Source organism: Theileria equi (assembly GCF_000342415.1).
Source record: "Theileria equi strain WA chromosome 4 map unlocalized gcontig_1105316255041, whole genome shotgun sequence".
NCBI lineage: Eukaryota > Apicomplexa > Aconoidasida > Piroplasmida > Theileriidae > Theileria > Theileria equi.
This window is the reverse complement of record NW_004668225.1, coordinates 253,772-271,043: the sequence shown is the minus strand read 5'-3', so window position 1 is coordinate 271,043 and position 17,272 is coordinate 253,772. Positions and strand designations below refer to the sequence as shown.

At 44.2% G+C, this 17,272-nt stretch overlaps 7 protein-coding genes across 7 annotated transcripts; 3 read left to right on the top strand and 4 right to left on the bottom strand.

Annotated features, from left to right (window-relative positions):
- Positions 1-269: 269 nt before the first annotated feature.
- Positions 270-1,785, bottom strand: BEWA_046220 (conserved hypothetical protein; the record flags this gene model as incomplete). The annotated part of the gene is made up of 2 exons (XM_004831553.1): positions 270-869; positions 1,357-1,785. The coding sequence occupies 2 exons, from the start codon at positions 1,783-1,785 to the stop codon at positions 270-272; spliced, it is 1,029 nt and encodes a 342-aa protein (XP_004831610.1).
- A 165-nt stretch (positions 1,786-1,950) lies between these two features.
- Positions 1,951-3,150, bottom strand: BEWA_046210 (hypothetical protein; the record flags this gene model as incomplete). Its single annotated transcript, XM_004831552.1, has 1 exon — positions 1,951-3,150. One exon carries the CDS (start codon positions 3,148-3,150, stop codon positions 1,951-1,953), a length of 1,200 nt encoding a protein of 399 aa, XP_004831609.1.
- A 3,185-nt stretch (positions 3,151-6,335) lies between these two features.
- On the top strand, positions 6,336-7,280 carry BEWA_046200 (signal peptide containing protein; the record flags this gene model as incomplete). Its single annotated transcript, XM_004831551.1, has 1 exon — positions 6,336-7,280. One exon carries the CDS (start codon positions 6,336-6,338, stop codon positions 7,278-7,280), a length of 945 nt encoding a protein of 314 aa, XP_004831608.1.
- Positions 7,281-7,494: 214 nt separating this feature from the next.
- BEWA_046190 (hypothetical protein) lies at positions 7,495-10,263 on the bottom strand (the record flags this gene model as incomplete). Its single annotated transcript, XM_004831550.1, has 2 exons — positions 7,495-8,530; positions 8,666-10,263. The coding sequence occupies 2 exons, from the start codon at positions 10,261-10,263 to the stop codon at positions 7,495-7,497; spliced, it is 2,634 nt and encodes an 877-aa protein (XP_004831607.1).
- Positions 10,264-11,038: 775 nt separating this feature from the next.
- BEWA_046180 (conserved hypothetical protein) lies at positions 11,039-12,097 on the top strand (the record flags this gene model as incomplete). Its single annotated transcript, XM_004831549.1, has 1 exon — positions 11,039-12,097. One exon carries the CDS (start codon positions 11,039-11,041, stop codon positions 12,095-12,097), a length of 1,059 nt encoding a protein of 352 aa, XP_004831606.1.
- An 874-nt stretch (positions 12,098-12,971) lies between these two features.
- Positions 12,972-13,895, top strand: BEWA_046170 (hypothetical protein; the record flags this gene model as incomplete). Its single annotated transcript, XM_004831548.1, has 1 exon — positions 12,972-13,895. The coding sequence occupies one exon, from the start codon at positions 12,972-12,974 to the stop codon at positions 13,893-13,895; it is 924 nt and encodes a 307-aa protein (XP_004831605.1).
- Positions 13,896-15,875: 1,980 nt separating this feature from the next.
- BEWA_046160 (uncharacterized protein) lies at positions 15,876-17,127 on the bottom strand. The gene has a single exon (XM_004831547.1). It carries the CDS (start codon positions 17,096-17,098, stop codon positions 15,890-15,892), a length of 1,209 nt encoding a protein of 402 aa, XP_004831604.1. The 5' UTR covers positions 17,099-17,127; the 3' UTR covers positions 15,876-15,889.
- Between the last annotated feature and the right edge of the window lie 145 nt (positions 17,128-17,272).

Below are 17,272 nucleotides of genomic sequence, written 5' to 3'. Positions count from 1 at the left end.
CCTTTACTGGAGATGGTTACCTCAAGACTTATTCCAAGTATGAGCATGATCGGAGTAAATGGCCTACTAAAGACTTTGGATTCTGGACTCCTTAGGATACTATTATGCTGACGCTTCTGATTTTATAGATACCCATTCAATCTATTTTAACAATTCATCCATCTACCTAGGAATGTACAGGCTCCCACAGGTCGCCATAGAGCTCCTGTTAGTCGCTCTAGTAACTCATCCTCACTACGTTCGGATTGTCCTCCGCTTCGCTACGGACATTAATCATCACTATCGTAACCACTCAAGAGGTTCACCTCTTCCTTCTTTTGTAAAACTTTAATCCCCTTGTACTTTTCGTTTGGAGCGTCCGCCCTTTTCTTTTTTGCAGACTCGTTGCTAAATACGTCTGGGACCTGCGATTGCTTCGAGAGCTGTTGTTTGCGATTGCTAGAGCTGACCCAAGTGTCCACTGGAGCGCTTTCAGTCTCATCAGGAGCCTCTTCAGATAAGTCAGCAGCTGGACCATTACCATTTTGATCAAGAGATTCAGAGACAGTACCATCTGCATCGAGTGCATCGTCATCAATGGCCTCCTGCCAGTAAAACTCGTTCCAGTCGTCCTCTCCGAGGGAACCCTCTGCACAAGCCTTTTCCTGGTCCCTTCTAAAGGCCTCTAGTTCATCCTCATTGGCTGCAGATTCAAACTTTTCCTGCATGATCTTCTTGAGGGTTAAATCCGCGAGGTGCTCACGCTCGCGCATACGTCCAGCTCGCTTTTTAAGTGCAGTGAGTCTCTCTAGCTCCTCGTATTCCGCGTAGGCGTGGTTCGCCTTGTCAAGCATACGCTCCGTTGTGTCCTGCTTCTCCGCCTTTGCCTCCTAAAGAATGAGTGTGAAGCATGCGAGTGAAACGAGTATAATGCTGTCGATGGCGTAAGACAGAGACAGCATGAGAAAAGCGGAGTACAGGTCCCGAAGAATGAGGGACTAAAGCGAACACAGTGAGCTTGAGCGACGCATGGGAGCCTGTGTATTCATTGATCTATGGAAGAGTAAGTTTCCTATGGAGACACCAGATAATAGTACTATACCATAAAGAATCTACTGGAGATACTATCTATGGAGTGAATACAGTACTACTGGAAATCAGTAAAGATACTGATACCCCGTAAGGGGAATAACACTCAAAGAGTCTATGAAGAAGACTAACACTCCATAGGGATGCTAAGACAGTAATACACAGGCTCTCTACGATTGCCTATGCTCCTATACTAAAGTATACTCGCCATAGAACTCCTTTCAGTCGCTCATTCTTCGGGACCCATGCTCCGCATACTCGTTTCACTCGTACGCTACGCATTCTTACCTCTTCTTTATCAACAGCTTCAGCTGCAAGTTGCGCATCTCTATTCGCGTCATAGGTCCTTGTTCCTCCGGATTCAAGTGTATAGTCTCCATTCTTTGGGTCAGTCTTGAAGATAATCATGTGATTACAGTTTGGACATTTTCCATAAAACCGATACTTTTGTATGCCCAAATAATTCTCCTCGATCCTCTGTACTTTGCTGTTGAACTTTGTGCCAACATAAGTAAAATCTCTGCAACTTTCGCATCTAAAGGTGAATGGAAACATCATACGAATCTCCAGGACTCTGCCATGCAGACCAAACTTTTTGGCAAAGCCTGAACGTTTCCTTCCGAACCCATCGCTCTTTAAAATGTGACGATGCTTTTTCAAAAGTCCAGGATCGAAATCCGGAGGGATGTATTTGTTCAGCACCTTTCTCTCTGACATTCTATAGAATTAGTGTAATGTGTATAGTGGATGAGGATTACAAGGCGCGGCAAATGATGAATGAATTGTGGCCATGGATGGGGAAAGATAGTAGTCCAGAGAAGAGTCTATATGCACTTCATTAGACCAACTAGTCAGTATCCAAGCTAGTATCTCCATAGAGTCCTAAATCTGTCTAACCCAAGGGTCTCCTTTAGTGCGTTTATATATCCACCAGCCAAATCCAGTAAGACCACCAGCTCCGGCAATAGGACCAGAAGATGCTCCAAAGATAGCCCATGGTCCTAGAACAGCAGCAGCTGGAGCAGCAATAACTTTAGCAGAAGTAGGAGATTTTTGACCATCTTCAGTAAGAGCAGCATTATCAGGAGTAGTAGTTTCAGGAGGAACAGCTTTAGGTTTTTCTTCAGGTTTAGGACATTCTTTATAGCTTGTGCATCCAGAAAGGGTTTTTAGTATGCCAACAATACCATTATATTTTTCATGGTCTATAGTATTACTTAATTCCCTTGGTTGTATGTTGGAGATAGTGAAGACTTCTACCCACTGCTCATCTCCACTAACAGTACTACTACCAGTATACTTCTTATACCAGCCGTTTTTTGAAGAGTCTGAAGACGAATCTACATAAATCAAAGCAGGATTTCCTGAGCAGTGAAAAGCATAAACACTAAGAGGACCTTGAATTGGAAAGTCTAGTCCAGAAGAGTTTATCCGCTTCCTATGCTTTCCATCATTGTATTTAATAGCTGCAAGCCTAACTCCACCAGAATAAGTAATCTCATGTTTGTGGAATGGAATAGAACTTGGGTTCTCATGCAGTTTACAGGAAATTTGTGCCGAAGTAACAGTGACCCTGTTAGAGCCTCTAGCACCATCAGAATGATTACCACTGCAGCAGTACGAATGTTTACTATCACCGCTCATGAATGTACCTTTGCTAAGGTTAATTGTGACTGCATTGTTATGTTTACAGTTTTGTTCGTCAAGTTTAGTCTCAAGAAGGTCATCAGAGAGCGGAGGTTGTCCAATCCAATCATTGTCGCTATTCTTTGCGTAATAGATAGGTGTATTAGTAATGGTAATTCCAAGGAGGATTGCTTTGTCTGGTGCTCCATTCCAGTAGAAAACAGAAACCTCAGTGACATTATGGATTAGTTCTCCTATTTTACCTCCCCCTTGTAGTTTGTTGTTGAGCGTAAATTTATTTCCACTTTTATGCTGATGAGTAACCCTAATGAAGCCTTTTGGCTGGTCAGTTTCCTTTCTGGCAGTTATACCAGGAGGTTTATCACGACAGCGACATATATTATTACTCTTTCCACAGTTTCCGTCTACATTTAAGGTTAACACTCTGCCACTCATCCTCCGTCATCAAATATATCTAGACTCATTCTTAAATTTATACACTAAATTGGATGGGAGGATATCTCCGTACTTTACTAGATCCTTAATAGTCGTTCATTACATTCATCCTCCCTCACAACTAGCTCATTGTCAGAGAGACTATCCACAGAACAAGATGAACAACTATCAAAACAGTCTTCAGTAGTACAGTATAGAGAATCTACTGGAATAGTCTCAGTCGAATAGGCATGCTCTGTTGTATAGGCTCCTTTTGGTAACCATCATTATATCCATCCTTTTAATCACCAGTGTCTCTATCACCTCTACCAGCAGGTCCAGGAAGACCATAAGCACCTTTTACTGCAGATGGAGTATCCACTTCTTTCTTTTTCCCTTCCTCAGCTTCTTCATGTTCTTGTCCTTCTCCGGTATCTTTATCAGGCTCTTCAGCACGTACTACAGAATCCTGTTGTTTATCAGATTGGAATTCTTTAGCACATTCTTCCAAGCCACTATCAGAGTCTCTGTCCACCAAGTGCATTCCAGTTTCACTTCTGAATCTCCTCTAGCTCTATACCATCCAGCTCCCTATCTTCTACCTATATTCACCTACTGTGTGCCCATTTAACAACCAAAACTCATTCATGGCGACTGTATTTCACCAGAATGGCGACTCTTTGTCTCACTTCAGCCATCTGTTCCTCCATCCGGACTCTCTAGCGACAATTTAGGCTCCCTGACGGTCATATGGACTCCATCTAGCCAAAGCCTAAGGTTACCTAGCTCACTCTGTTTGCTTCATTCCTCCTTTCAGTCGGAGATTTGCCACGCCTTGGTGTCCTCGGGACTTACCTCTAAATCCTTACGATTCCTGCGATAATATCCCGTAAATCCAAAGATGGAACGACATTTTATGGCTTTTGAAATTCTCAGCCCAAAACTCCAAAGGAAATGAAACTTGCGGCGCCTCGATTGTGCTGCTCGCCCTCCGCCCGCCCGGGCCCCTTTTCCTCACGTTTATTGCTAAATTATGGGCCAAGTTTCAGTGTGTGCAGAGTTTGTAGGATTATGCGAACGTAGTGAGCATAATGTGAGCTTTGGAATAGCGAACACCGTCGTCAGACGGAGTCCCGAAGAATGAGGGACTGAGCGACTAACAGGAGCTCTATGGCGATCTCTGGGAGCCTAAAGAAGAGAAGGATTATCTCTGCGTAGGTCTCTAGACCGAAGCAGGTGACCTACCGACGTCGAAGACTAGGGAGTAATGGCGAGTATACGCAGTATAGGAGCATAGGCGATCGTAGGGAGCCTGTGTATTCCTTAGTAGATGGAGGAATGGTCTATTATGAGAACTGTTCAGTATGGTAGTCTAAGTAGTCACTAGAGAGATGAGAGTGGTGGAGCTAGGAGGACGACTGAGGGAAGGATAGTCATGATGATTAGCCATGAGAATTTATCAGCAGATGGAAGAGCGATGAAGACTCTATGGGCGAAGCGATAGGAGAACTGGCGAGTAGACGGAGTACAGGAGTCTCTGTATTCACAAGGTTTTGTAGATGGATGAATGTCTAACCATTATGAGATGCTCGGCATCGAGTTGTATAATGTAGATAAGAAAGACGGATAATGCAGTTTGTATGAAGAAGAATGAATGATGGAGACAACATCTTCATAGAGAATGAATCCATCCAGTGCACATACATTGCCCAGTAGATGGGTGGTTCTCTTACCATCACTAGACTCTCGTTACTGAAGGGTAACAATGATGGCGAGTACGAATTCGTAGGCACTCGTATGGAACGGGAAATGTGCTCTAGACGGTCTACGGTGCAACCATGAAAAATAAGAATGGGTTGCTCTGGGAGACCATGGGTGAGGTTCTTGCTGCACTGTAACGACTCTTGGTTTGCGCTATATGAGTTTCAAGAGAGACGGGTACATACGGCCGTCTGGTCACCCGCATATCTCTGCGTGCCTGTGCCCCCTTGGCATCCTCAGGGTCACGGTCTTCCGTGGACTCTAGTACTCCCTCATAGGTCCATTGATGCTTCGTCACTAATATGGTAAGCTATAGTCTGACTCCACCATCTACAACCTGGCTGAATAATTGTCCCTTTGGAAGAATGAGCGATAGACTACTCCATTCACGGTACTCTCTAAACTCCACTACAGGCACAAAATAGGCTGGTGGTTAAACATGAATGCACGGAGTTCAAGGGATAAAGAATTACGGGTCGTTACGTGCGTCTCCGTCTTCTCGTAAAGCACCTCTTTATCAGGGGCCAAAACTTCCAAATCAAAATGCAGAGGATTATTAACCCAATTATGGCCCCTATACTCGCTCCTACAATTTTTCCAGTGCTTGCACCTTTGGTCTCTTTCTGGCCATTGGCAATTTTGAAACTGAGAGGACCCAAATTAACGCTCAAGTCACGCTTGACTATACGATGCCCATTCTGATAGAGATGTTCATAGCTTATACTTTTACGAGAACCATCATCGCATGTAGCTCTTGTAAAATCGCTGTGTGTGCCATACTTTGGTGAATCTCTACACATTCCAGTTCCGCCGTTCATTCTCTCTCAGCCTTTATAACAGGTCTCTGGTGAAATTTTAAAGAATTATAAAGCGTTTTACCATTTATTACGGCGCTATAAACTCCACAAATGTCTGCATGTCATTCAATAATTGCAAACAATTCCCCACTCCTTGTCCCATGACAAGGTCCTGTCTAACGGGCTTTCCACTTTGTATTGTTCTTTGTAGTTTAGTATTCCCTATTTAATCCTAGAATTCGTTCCGTTTTTAGTCATTATGACTCTTTATGTCATCCTTGAGAGTCTCCTTTGCTCTTGTATCCTTCCCTCGGTCGTATGACTCCCTCACTCTCATTCTGAACGAGGGTTTCTGTGATGTCTATCCTAGTTTTATATGACCCCCAAAGACTCTTGTAATGTATGAGACGGACCCATTCATCTATAGAGTGTCCCTGGGTCATTCTGGAGACGGAATGGGACACGTGGCATGTTCAGTACTCGACCCTCATCAGATCCATCACTGCCATATTTTACGACTTTACATATCTTGACTATTTATAGAGGCTATCTACCCATTAAATAGTCCATAGAACGTTTCAGCGATAGAGACGAGGAGGAAAATAAATTGCATGCAGGATCTGTAGGGGCTCCACATTCCAGCGAAACATGAAGCTCATCATACTCACAACTCTACTAGGCCTTTGTACGGCCACACCAGGAACTCCACCAAAGAGTCCAACCAGTCCCAAGAAATCTCCAACCGAGAAAAAAGGGGTTACCATCGTGAACAAGATCGTTTCTCCCAAAGCGACTGATAAAGAGATTAAAGGCCCTGAGCTGATAACTAGTTCTGACGATCCCAGGTTACCAGTTACAAGCATTACAAGTGTTGACGGGCCAGGGAAATCTCCGGTAAAAAAGGGTTCTACTCCGCCGGGAAGCCCGAAACCAAAACCTCGTACGAAATCCCAAGATCAGGAGCCAAAGGATCATGACCTTGAGCAAAAGGATAAAGTCTTACAAGAAAAAGAACCAGAAAAGACACCTCCAAAAACTGTTCCACCAGAAAGTCTGCCATCTAAAGAGGCTCAAACTCTAAAAGAAAAGGAACAGGAGTTTAAAGAGAAAAGGGAAAGAGATAGGGCTAAATTAGAGCAAAAGATTAGTCTAGAAAAGGCAAAGCCCATAGAGGATAGGCAAGAAAAGTACGAAGCCAGTAAAGACGGCAAATTTGACGAGTGGCTTGCCAAGTCCAAGGCTGTTGAAATGGGTGCCAGAAAGTTGTATGAAGAAGCCAAGGCAAAGGTGGACGCAATATCTGTACCAGAGTCCAAACAAAAGTATGAGAAGATACTCAAGAAGATTCTTAAAAAGGTTGAGGAAATCACAAAGGATATTGAGGAACTTGAAAAGACTAAAAAGAAGGATGCATCAGAAGCCATTGAAAAGGCACTTGGACACTTTTTAGGCCACTTTCAAACCCGTGCCATGGTAAAGTCCGACGTTAGTGAACTCATCCTCGACATTGCCAGGGACCAAGAGGATGGAGACGAAGTCCTCAAGACCCTGGAACAGTTTCTAGTAGCCCTCGAAAGGTCTCCACTGGCTTAGAAGCAGGTAGACCAATAGACTTAATTCCCTAAATTCATGATACATGCAGATTCTTATTCATGGAATGAATGGAGTGAGATTAGCAGTATCAGGAAGTGTAGGATTTTTCTGGTATACTCCATCTTCCTCAGTATTTATCCATGATAAGGTAAGACCAACTATTCAGTATCCAAGCTAGTATCTCTAGATTATCTCCATAGACTCCTAAATCTGTCTAACCCAAGGGTCTCCGTAGACTTCCCAAGAGTGTCATTAGATTAAGCGTACTAGAGGTAGAGCCAAACGCTGTCCATAGTACAGAACCAGCAGCACTCTTAAGAACGCCCGTAACAGCTTGAGCAGGAGCTTGAGTTTCAGTATGAGTAGTAATAGTAGGTTGAGGTTCCTCAGGTTCTTGACCAAGTTGATCTCTATCAGCTCCTCTAGATTTATTATCATCAGTAGCAGAATCAGGAGGTTTAGCTTTAGGAGTAGGAGGGCCACTACTATGTAGACTAGCAGTAGTAGGATTGTTCTGAGAACGTCCAAAATAGTTGTTATCAAAGAAGCTATCCTCTATATAATCGGTTTCTCCTTGTGTATTTTCCAACTCGAATACTGGTGTGGTTCCACAATTAATTCCAAGATTTTGCTTGGTTCTCTCCAAAGCACTTTTAAGAATACCATTTCTGTAAGCTTTATGTGGAGGGATTTTAGTAAGTTTACGGGAAGCATGCCACCCATCACCCTTGTTCATGTTCTCATACCATTTATGACCATCCTTGTCCTTAAAATAGAGCATGAGAGGAATACCCTCTTTACCACAACTCGAAAAATATACCATTACACTCTTAACATCTTCTACAGGTGTAACTCCTGGGGAAAATATCTGACTTGTACCTCCAACTGTAAAGTCTTTTATTCTAAAGCTCTTTCCTCTGTGACTATAAGTGTGTTGAAAAGCGTTGTATCCTTTCACAAGAGGAGGGTTGTGGTAAGAAGTAATATTAACCATATCTCCACCATTTTCATATTCAAAGTAAGGATGTCTACTGTCAAGCTTTATGGTGACTCCTGCTCCAGAACTACCTTTAGTACCAACAATAGGAAATGTAGGTCCTATAAATCCAGGTCCTTGAGTAGTAGTAGGTGGAGTGGTTTTAGGAGGAGTAGGAGTATTAGGACCAGCGTAGTTTCCAGTACTTGAGGGGGTTCCAGATTCTTCAAGAGAAGTTGTAAGTAGTTTGTTAAGTAGTTGTCCTCCAAGTTCTCTAAAGAGATAACCCAATGGCCTTATCCAGCTACTATTTCCAACTCCTCTATTACGACCAGCCTGAGCTTCTCCACCAAGGCCTACTCTAGCATCACCAACAGGGGCAAGTTTAAGACTAGCCGGTTGAAGTTACCGAGAAGGTGGACCCTCAGAAGGTTTAATAGTATTTTCAGATTGTGTTTGATCATGAGAAGCGGGCCTTTCATCAGTTTTAGTTTTTGGAGGTTCTGGATCAGAAGCTTGTCTACCTCTACCGGCACTACCTTGAATAGCAAAAAGAGGTTGATGCTGGTTTGTTTTCTTTTCTCTTTCCTTTACTGCTTCTTTCTCTTCCTTTTCGAGTTCTTTTTTTAGTTCTCCTTCATCAAGTTTAGAACCCTCAGGACAATCCAGCAGTCCACCACAACCATGATCCTTTAGATATTTCTTAAGTTTCTGCCACTGTTTACAATCAAGGTCCTTACTCTCGAAATTTTCTGGTTTTGTACCAGCGTGTGTCCATCTCCATTCTCCACTACCTTCCTTATACCAACCTTTGGTCATAACACTATCACTATCAACATACATGAGTGATGGTCTATCCCCTTTACAGTAGAAGGCATAAACATTATTTACAGAGGTTGGAAATCGTGATCCGTGTAATTTTATATTCTTCCTTTGACCTCCAACCGTATAGTAGATACCAGCGAGTTGAGTACCAGGGGTCATAGAATGCTTGTAGTACTTAGTAGAAAGATTGCCTTCACCCTTAACTTTAACTGATCCTTCGCTAACATTGACTCTACTTTTATGGGTACCACAACAATATGATCCATTAGTTCTAGAAGAGGATAGATCCAATGTAACATTATCATGCCGTTTGCATAATACCTCATCGAGCTTTTCGGAAAGCTTTGAAGTGGGTTGTGGAGTACCAACATTATCATAGAATGTATTGCCACTGTCATAAACTTCCAGCCATTCCTTACCACTCTGATCTGTACTCTCAAACCATCTAGATATCCTATTGTTTGATGGTTTGAACTCAATCATAAGTGGTACACTATCACTACCAGGATAAGAGTATAGCCTTATTTGAGAAGCTGGACCGTGCTTAGTAGGATCAATATCAGTGGGCTTACCGTTGTAAGTTACTCTAGATATTCTTGTATCCCTATCATTATCACGAATGATATGTGCTTTAGCGATATATTCACTTCCTGGAGGATTAGGAGAAGTTTCAGATTCTATTTTTCTAGTCTTATTCATGCAATTAGCTTTATACTCTTTGAGAATATGACCTGAGTGAGCATTCTTTATATCAAATACAACGGCATTGTTCTTTTGGCAGTTATGTTCATCCAGAGCTTCTTGTTCACTCAGATGAGCTACTGGAGTATGCAACCAAGAACTGCCTTTACTATAGTACTTGGTGTCTTCACCCTTTTTAATTCCAAGGAGGATTGGTTTTGCGTTGTTACCATCCCAGTAGTAAACAGAAACTTCTTTAACGGCCTCCACAGGTTGTCCCCTTTTTGCTGCAAAACCTCCTATTATTTGATTTCCATCTTTGAGTGTGGTATTAAGCTTAAAGGTGCGTCCTTCAAGATAGTGTGTATATTTGATGAAGTTAGTGACGCCACCAATATTAGTCTCCTTTTTGACCTCTAGGCCAGGTATTTTATCATTACCTGGACAATCACATTTTGGTCCTTGACAATTTACATTTAACGTTAACACTCCAGCACTCATCCTCCATGTTCAGAGAGTATGCTCTTTCAAAACTCTGAGGTCCATGAGTATCTCAATGCGACCAAAGGGAGCATACAGTAGAGATAGACTCCCTCACAACTAGCTCACCGTCAGAGAGAGCGTCCACAGAACAAGATGAGTATCAAGGCAGTCATCTGAATGATCTCTGCGGATAATCCAGTAAGACTACATAGTCCTTGGTTCCACTCTTGCCATATCTCTAGAGATACACAGACTCCCATTGGTCGCCTTTGCAGCTCCGATACTGCGTATACTCGCCAATGCTCACTACTCCGTAGTTCGTATTCACAGCTCATGATTGCCGAATTTCGCCCTGAAAATGCCCATGGAGCAGTCAAGAGGCGAATGAGGAATAGTAGACAAGCTGCAAATTTTGGCTCATTGGAGCGGTTCTTCTCCTGTCTAGTGGTCAATCTGGAATGTAATATACCCATTCATTCTGGAAAAGGACAGAGAGCACATCTAAATGCCTATCGATGGGTAGTAGAGAGGCTGGCGCAACTCCGGGGTCGATATGAGGGTCTCAGAGGTCACACATTTCCATTCTCTGCCCATTCCCAGAGTCACCATAAAATAAAGTCTCGCATTCTCCCTTTATAACACCCATTCCTCTTCTCATTCCACTCCTTTTGTCTCCTCCGGCGTCGCCTCCATTCCCCATAGTCTCTTCCTTCTCTGTCCATCTCTTCCTCTCGTCCACAATTCCTCTTCCTTATTCCCCCCGCACTTTGTCCATTCGTTTCATTCACAGGGAATGGACAAGACAGCGCTTTGTTACGGCCACCGAGGCGTTGGCTGTAGCATAGCCCATACTCTCTCAGAGTACCCTGAAAACACTCTGACGTCCATTGGCAGGGCGGTCGAGTATGGGTCACACGGGGTCGAGTTTGACGTCTATCTGACCGACTTGGACGACATTGTCCTGTGCCATGGAGGGGAACCGGACGGTAGGATAAACTACAACTATTTGCGGCTGGTAGACGGGAAGACGGAGGTCATTCCTGACGAGGTAACCTGCCAGAACCTCACCATTCCTCCCGAGGAGCTCGTGGTCAAAATGCCGTGGATTAAAGGTCGCAATGCTGATGAAGTAAAGAGGACGTTTCCTGGGCTAACAAAGGAACAGAGGGAGAGGATAACTGCGGACTATGTGAGCGACAACACCCCGTGGAGAATGGAGGATGGGAGTCTGGAACACATGCCAAAACTTGAGCATGTACTCGATAGGTATGGAGAAAAACTCAAATACAACATTGAGCTCAAGGGAACAAAGCCAGAGCTGGGTCTAAAGGTCCTGAAAATACTCGAGAGATATCCCAACCTCGACGTTATGATCTCGTCCTTCACATGGGTTCCACCAGAACTCAGCCCAGACTCTCCACACCACGAGAGTGAGCTCGAACACTGGCCAAATGGAAGGATGAAGGCGGATATTCTGAGACCACTTGTCGACAAACTCCCCGCAAATGTCTCTCTGGGTGTCCTCTTCAATTATGAAAAAACGGCGCTCTGCAGCGTACCACGAATCATCGAAATCGCCAAGAGCTACAAGGCAAAGTTTGTAAACGTGGTACATGACTTTTGGATCGAAGGAGAGGGACTCCTCGGAGGAGACCCAGAGACCGGGAAGGACGCCCTCAAACACCTCGTAGAAAGACTCCACAGGGAAGACATTTCAGTACTCACCTACTGGTGTCAGTCTCCAGATCTAGAAGAGGACTATAGGCTACACATTGAGGCTGGAGTAGACATCATCTGCCCCAATGACATTAAAGTTGCAATGAAACTTGTCAATCAACATGTTAGGGTGTGATGTCCGTAATGTGAGCTTTGGAATAGCGAACACCGTCGTTAGACGGAGTCCCGAAGGATGAGGGACTGAGCGACTAACAGGAGCTCTATGGCGATCTCTGGGAGCCTAAAAGAGTACTCTTCTCAGTACTACCAGAGGTAGTAATGACCCACCGACGTCGGAGACTAGGGAGTTTGTCACTATGGAATGAGTGTAACGAATGGGCGACCAACGGGAGCTTAAAGAAGAGTAATGAAGACTCTATGAGCGAAGTGGATATAGGATAAGTTGCGAGTATACAGAGTATATGAGCTTAGGTATTCACAAGGCTCTGTGGAGGAGTTCCCTATTCTGGACTTTGGACCGTCTTGAGCTTGTAGGAATGGATCCCATAAGGAGTCATTAGAGTCTCTATAATGGCAGAGTATGTCCATACTGCCAAACGGTGAGCTACTTGTGATAGAGGATGCATGACTAGACGGTATTGCATTGAGACTCTCATGGATTTCATAGTTTTGAAGAATGGTGAGTGTGGAGGAGATTAGGCCAGTGAGAATACCGTAATGATACACTTGTAATAATGACTCAACAAGAAGTAATCATTGAACTCAAGTATAATCAAAATCAAGATACTACTACATATCAAGCAAGTACTTCTTCCGGAGGTAAGACTGTTAAAATTACCGTTACAAGATCTGATGATATTCCTAGCTTCTACCGGTACACTCATAAGGCTTCTAATGGAGGACAATTCATACTTGAAAAAGTACTAGGTGATGGTAGTCAAAAATTAGAAGGGATTCCTCCCCCTGAATCCGATGGAAAGGCATTCTCTGTTTCTGCTTACTACTGGAAACATGAGAATGGTGGTAGGGGTCTACCTAGTAAGGTTCTCATGGTGGGAATTACCACCACTGACACTGGCAATAGAACTAAGTATTATAAGAATAGTGATGGTAATAAGTGGGTTGAAAAACATGATCTCTCAACAAATGGCGAGCTTATTGAAAAGAAACTAGATGACCTCAACTGTTATAGTAATGACGCAGTTACCGTTAAACTCACAAAAGATGCATACGGGACAGGAAAGTTACACTGTTGTGATGGTCATAAAAACCATAGTAAGGTCTCTGTTGAGCCAGTGTCAGTTAATCATCCACATAGCCGCCACCATCTGGGTTCAGAGAATCTTACAGTCAAAAAATACTCAATTTTGGGTACAACACTGGCAGCTATCAAGCATGATTCAAGTAGTGAAGATAAAAAGAATAGAATAAAGAGAATAAAGATTCCTGGTCTCAAAGCTTCTGGAAATGATCCAGTAGACATATACACCGTTTATTCGGGTAATAGTAAGAACCCAGAGTTAATCTACGTCAAAGGTGGAGATCCTAGTGTTGATAGGAAGTGGTTTAAGAAGGGTGGTAATGGAGATGAAAACTGGACGAAAGCTCCTGAACTCAGTGGTATAATACCAGAAAATATTACCGAATGCGCCAACTGGAATTCTCTTGTTGGTGAACTAAGAGATAGTAATAGTGACTTGCAAGACTGTTCTCAAGAGAAGCTTAGAAAACAAAAACTACAAACACAACGTTCTGAAGAAGTAGCTCCTGGAACTACTACTCTTCCTACTGCTCCTGAAGTTACCGAAATTCAACATCTTTCTGATCCATTTTCTCTTACTGTTGCTACTCAACCTTATCTTGAAGCTCCTCCTGCTCATCAACCTCGTGGTAATGATTCTTCTTGGATTGAACATACTGTCTTTGGATGTCTCGCTAGTTGGTCTAATGGAGTACTACTTCACTGTGGATGAATACTGAGAGAGATGGAGTATATATGGGAGAATATTACACCTCCATAAGCTCCTATACTGACGTATATTCGCCAGAGCTCACTCCAGTAATGACCTTAATCCTACTCTTCTCTAGGCTCACTGCATTCGCCATTCCTCATTCTTCGGGACCCATGCTACCTCTGGCTTATGCCATCGACGGCATTATACTCACTACTTCGTAGTTCGCATTATGCTACGGACATACTACACATTAAATTTACTCGACTCACGATCGAGTTCCGCAAAACTCTCATTCTCATTATACAATCCCCTCGGCCAGAGAATCTCTGATCTTGGGGATAAATGCAGTTTAGTCGCTAACATTTTAAAATCTTCAAGTCTTTGTTCACGACTAATCATACATATGGATCTATAAAGGCTCTGCATGCAGGGCAATGCCAAACTGAGGAACTACTCTGGGCAATTGCACGGGCTTTAAATCGTCAGTAACATTCCAATGATAAAAAGTGGGTGACTAAAGGCCGAAAATGGAGGTGTATGATCCGATGACACTGGAAGGTACAACTACTCTACCGTACACAGAAGAAGAGAATGAAACGCCTGCCATTATCTAGAGGACGGAAATGCGAGAAAATACCAGGACGCTGATGGTGAAGGAATAGGTGAAAATGTGAGACTCTGAAAGAGAGTTGTACAGACAATCTAGCAGTAGGGATGGAATGAGTAAGGATTGAATGGGAGGGTCTAATGGCTCACACATGCTCGCCAGGGAATCCATACTGAGGCATTACCCATTCAGACATTCTCTCGAGATTTTAAAACGGTCAAATGTGCCATCGGAGCGTGTAAAACTTCCGTTACATTCTCTTCCTTCCCCACACTTGTCTATTCATTCCTAACTCTACACTTTTCAGCCATTCCTTCAAGGGGGTTAAATTGGGTATCATCGTAGATGGGTAGGTTTCTGAATCGTTTGTAGGTGGTAAAGAAGGTCAGGGTCCCCTGGGTCTATGGACCAAGTGGTGTGCAAATGGAATGCAATGTCTTGAGCAGAGCGGAGAACGAGTCCCTAAGAATGAGCAATGGTGAACGTAGTGAGCCTGAGCGACCAACGGGAGCTCTTCCGTCTAGTAGGATTAAGGTCATTACTGGAGTGAAACGGAAGGAAGAATGACCTACCGACGTCAGAGACTAGGGAGCCATACAAGCTGTGAAACGGCGGGTTATGCTAAATCAATGGAGCCTAAATGATCACTACAGAGACTATAAGAATGGAGTAGTAGTCATAATACTGAGGATGAGAAGAAACTACCGATGAAATGCTCTATCCACCTATGGTATACTCTCATTCATCTACCAATGAATACACAGGCTCCTATCCTGCTATGTTCTATTATACAACTCGATGCTTGGCATATCCTAATGGTAACTCATTCATCTATTCTTCTAGAGACTCCCTACGGTCGTCCAGTACTCCTTCTGGACTCCATTCCTACCATCTCAAAATGGTCCTTTTCCCTATGGTGGATTAGACAACTCGATGCTTGGCATATCCTAATGGTAACTCATTCATCTATTCTTCTAGAGACTCCCTACGGTCGTCCAGTACTCCTTCTGGACTCCATTCCTACCATCTCAAAATGGTCCTTTTCCCTATGGTGGATTAGACAACTCGATGCTTGGCATATCCTAATGGTAACTCATTCATCTGAGGATGAATTCGCATCACTATTCCACTCGTTACACTCACTCCATAGTGATCTACTCCCTAGTCTCCGACGTCGGTGGGTCACCTGTTTCAGTACTCCCTGTAGTCATACTTGCACAGTGAAGAATCCTACTGGTAAAAGGTCCTCTGAAGAGTCCATTAAAGAGTCTACTGGAGTGAAAGTAGATGACCATTTCTCCCTTCGGCTAAAGCCTATGGTCGCTCTAGTCCCTCATTCTTCGGGACTCTTTCGCTATGCTCAAGACACATTCTACACATTGCGTACATTACATAGAGAAAAAAGTTAAAATTCCATACCAAAGGCAAACATTAAAGCAACAGTGACAATGGAAAGAGTGGCGAATCCGGCCACCTCAACCTTGGCATCGAATGCTTCCTTGGCAATTGGATACCAGCCAAAGGTTCTCTTTTCGAGGTAAAGTTCCTTTTCTTCTTCTCCGGCTTCAATGCCGAGTTTGGCAAGGATGGGCTTCTCCTCCTTGAACAAGAGGGAGGCGGAGACGCAGGAGGTAGTGTTGCCGGCCCAGATGGTGGTGTTTCCTTCAACGACCTTGGTGATCTTGGTCTCGGAGAGAGGGGCAAAGGTCAAGAATGGCTGCTTCTCGCTTGGTGAGAGAGTGACCTCGACAGCGGCATTGCCAACCTCCAAGACGTCTACGGTGAGGTCACCCTGGACGGTCTTTTTGGCGCCATCTCTCATGAGGTTGTACTTGCGGGAGAACTCCATTGAGGAGACGGGCTCCCATGCGCCATCGATCTTTGCCAAGTAGTCGTACTTGAATCTCCTATCGTTGGAGGCGACCTCAGTGCTGCCTTCCTTGAAGTAGAGGTGCAACAAGGCGGCTTCGCCGTTGAAGCTGTAGACGTAGAGGTTGAGAAGCTTCCTTGGGTAGCTTCTAATGTCCCAGACGTGGGTCTTGCCATCGTAGAGGTCAGAGAAGTACTCACCCTCGAGTGGAGTGTACTCTCTGTAGAGGAGGCTGCCTTGGCGTTCCTCGCGGGCAACTGGGTAGGCTATGTCGAGGGAGGAAATGTCAATGGTCCTTGGGGTCATGGCAGTGTTGTAAAGGTCCTTGCGTGCTCCGCAAAAAACCTCCTCTGAGACCTCGATCCAGTTGAAGCCCTGGTGCTCAAAGAAGAAGAGCTTGGGCAAGCGCTTGCTGCCAGTCACAACCTCAACGAGCATGGCCTTGCCGTACCTGGTGTAAAAGTTGACGGCGGAGGCGCCTGCTCCGGCCTCTGCCCTCCATACATCCTCATCGTCAAAGACGACGTTTCCGATGCCCTTTCCGCCGGCGGCAGCGAAAGTCTTGATGACTACATGGTCGCTCTTGTTGACAGAAATGCCAAAGTCCTTCTCCGCGGGGTTGGCGAGGTCGAGAGTAAGCAGCGATGTGTGAGAACCCAACCCGCTCGAGCTGGCCACATCCTTAGCAACACTCACATAAACGCTAAGAAACGATAACGGCAAAAACGTCCACAACATCTTCATTTTTCGTATGTCTATTCACTAACCAGTCGCTTCGTAGGGCAAATTTCTTCTGGGGGGAATTTTCACCTCCGACCAAACCAACCGGCAACTCGGATGCATGGTCTCAAAATACCGCTCCTAATATCGCAACGGACCCATGCAGGAGCTCCGAGAGCCTGCACTGCACCCAGAGAC

What these genes read in the sequence shown, in the direction of transcription:
- BEWA_046160 (XM_004831547.1), bottom strand. Translation starts at nt 17,098, where the DNA reads ATGAAGATGTTGTGGACGTTTTTGCCGTTATCGTTTCTTAGCGTTTAT.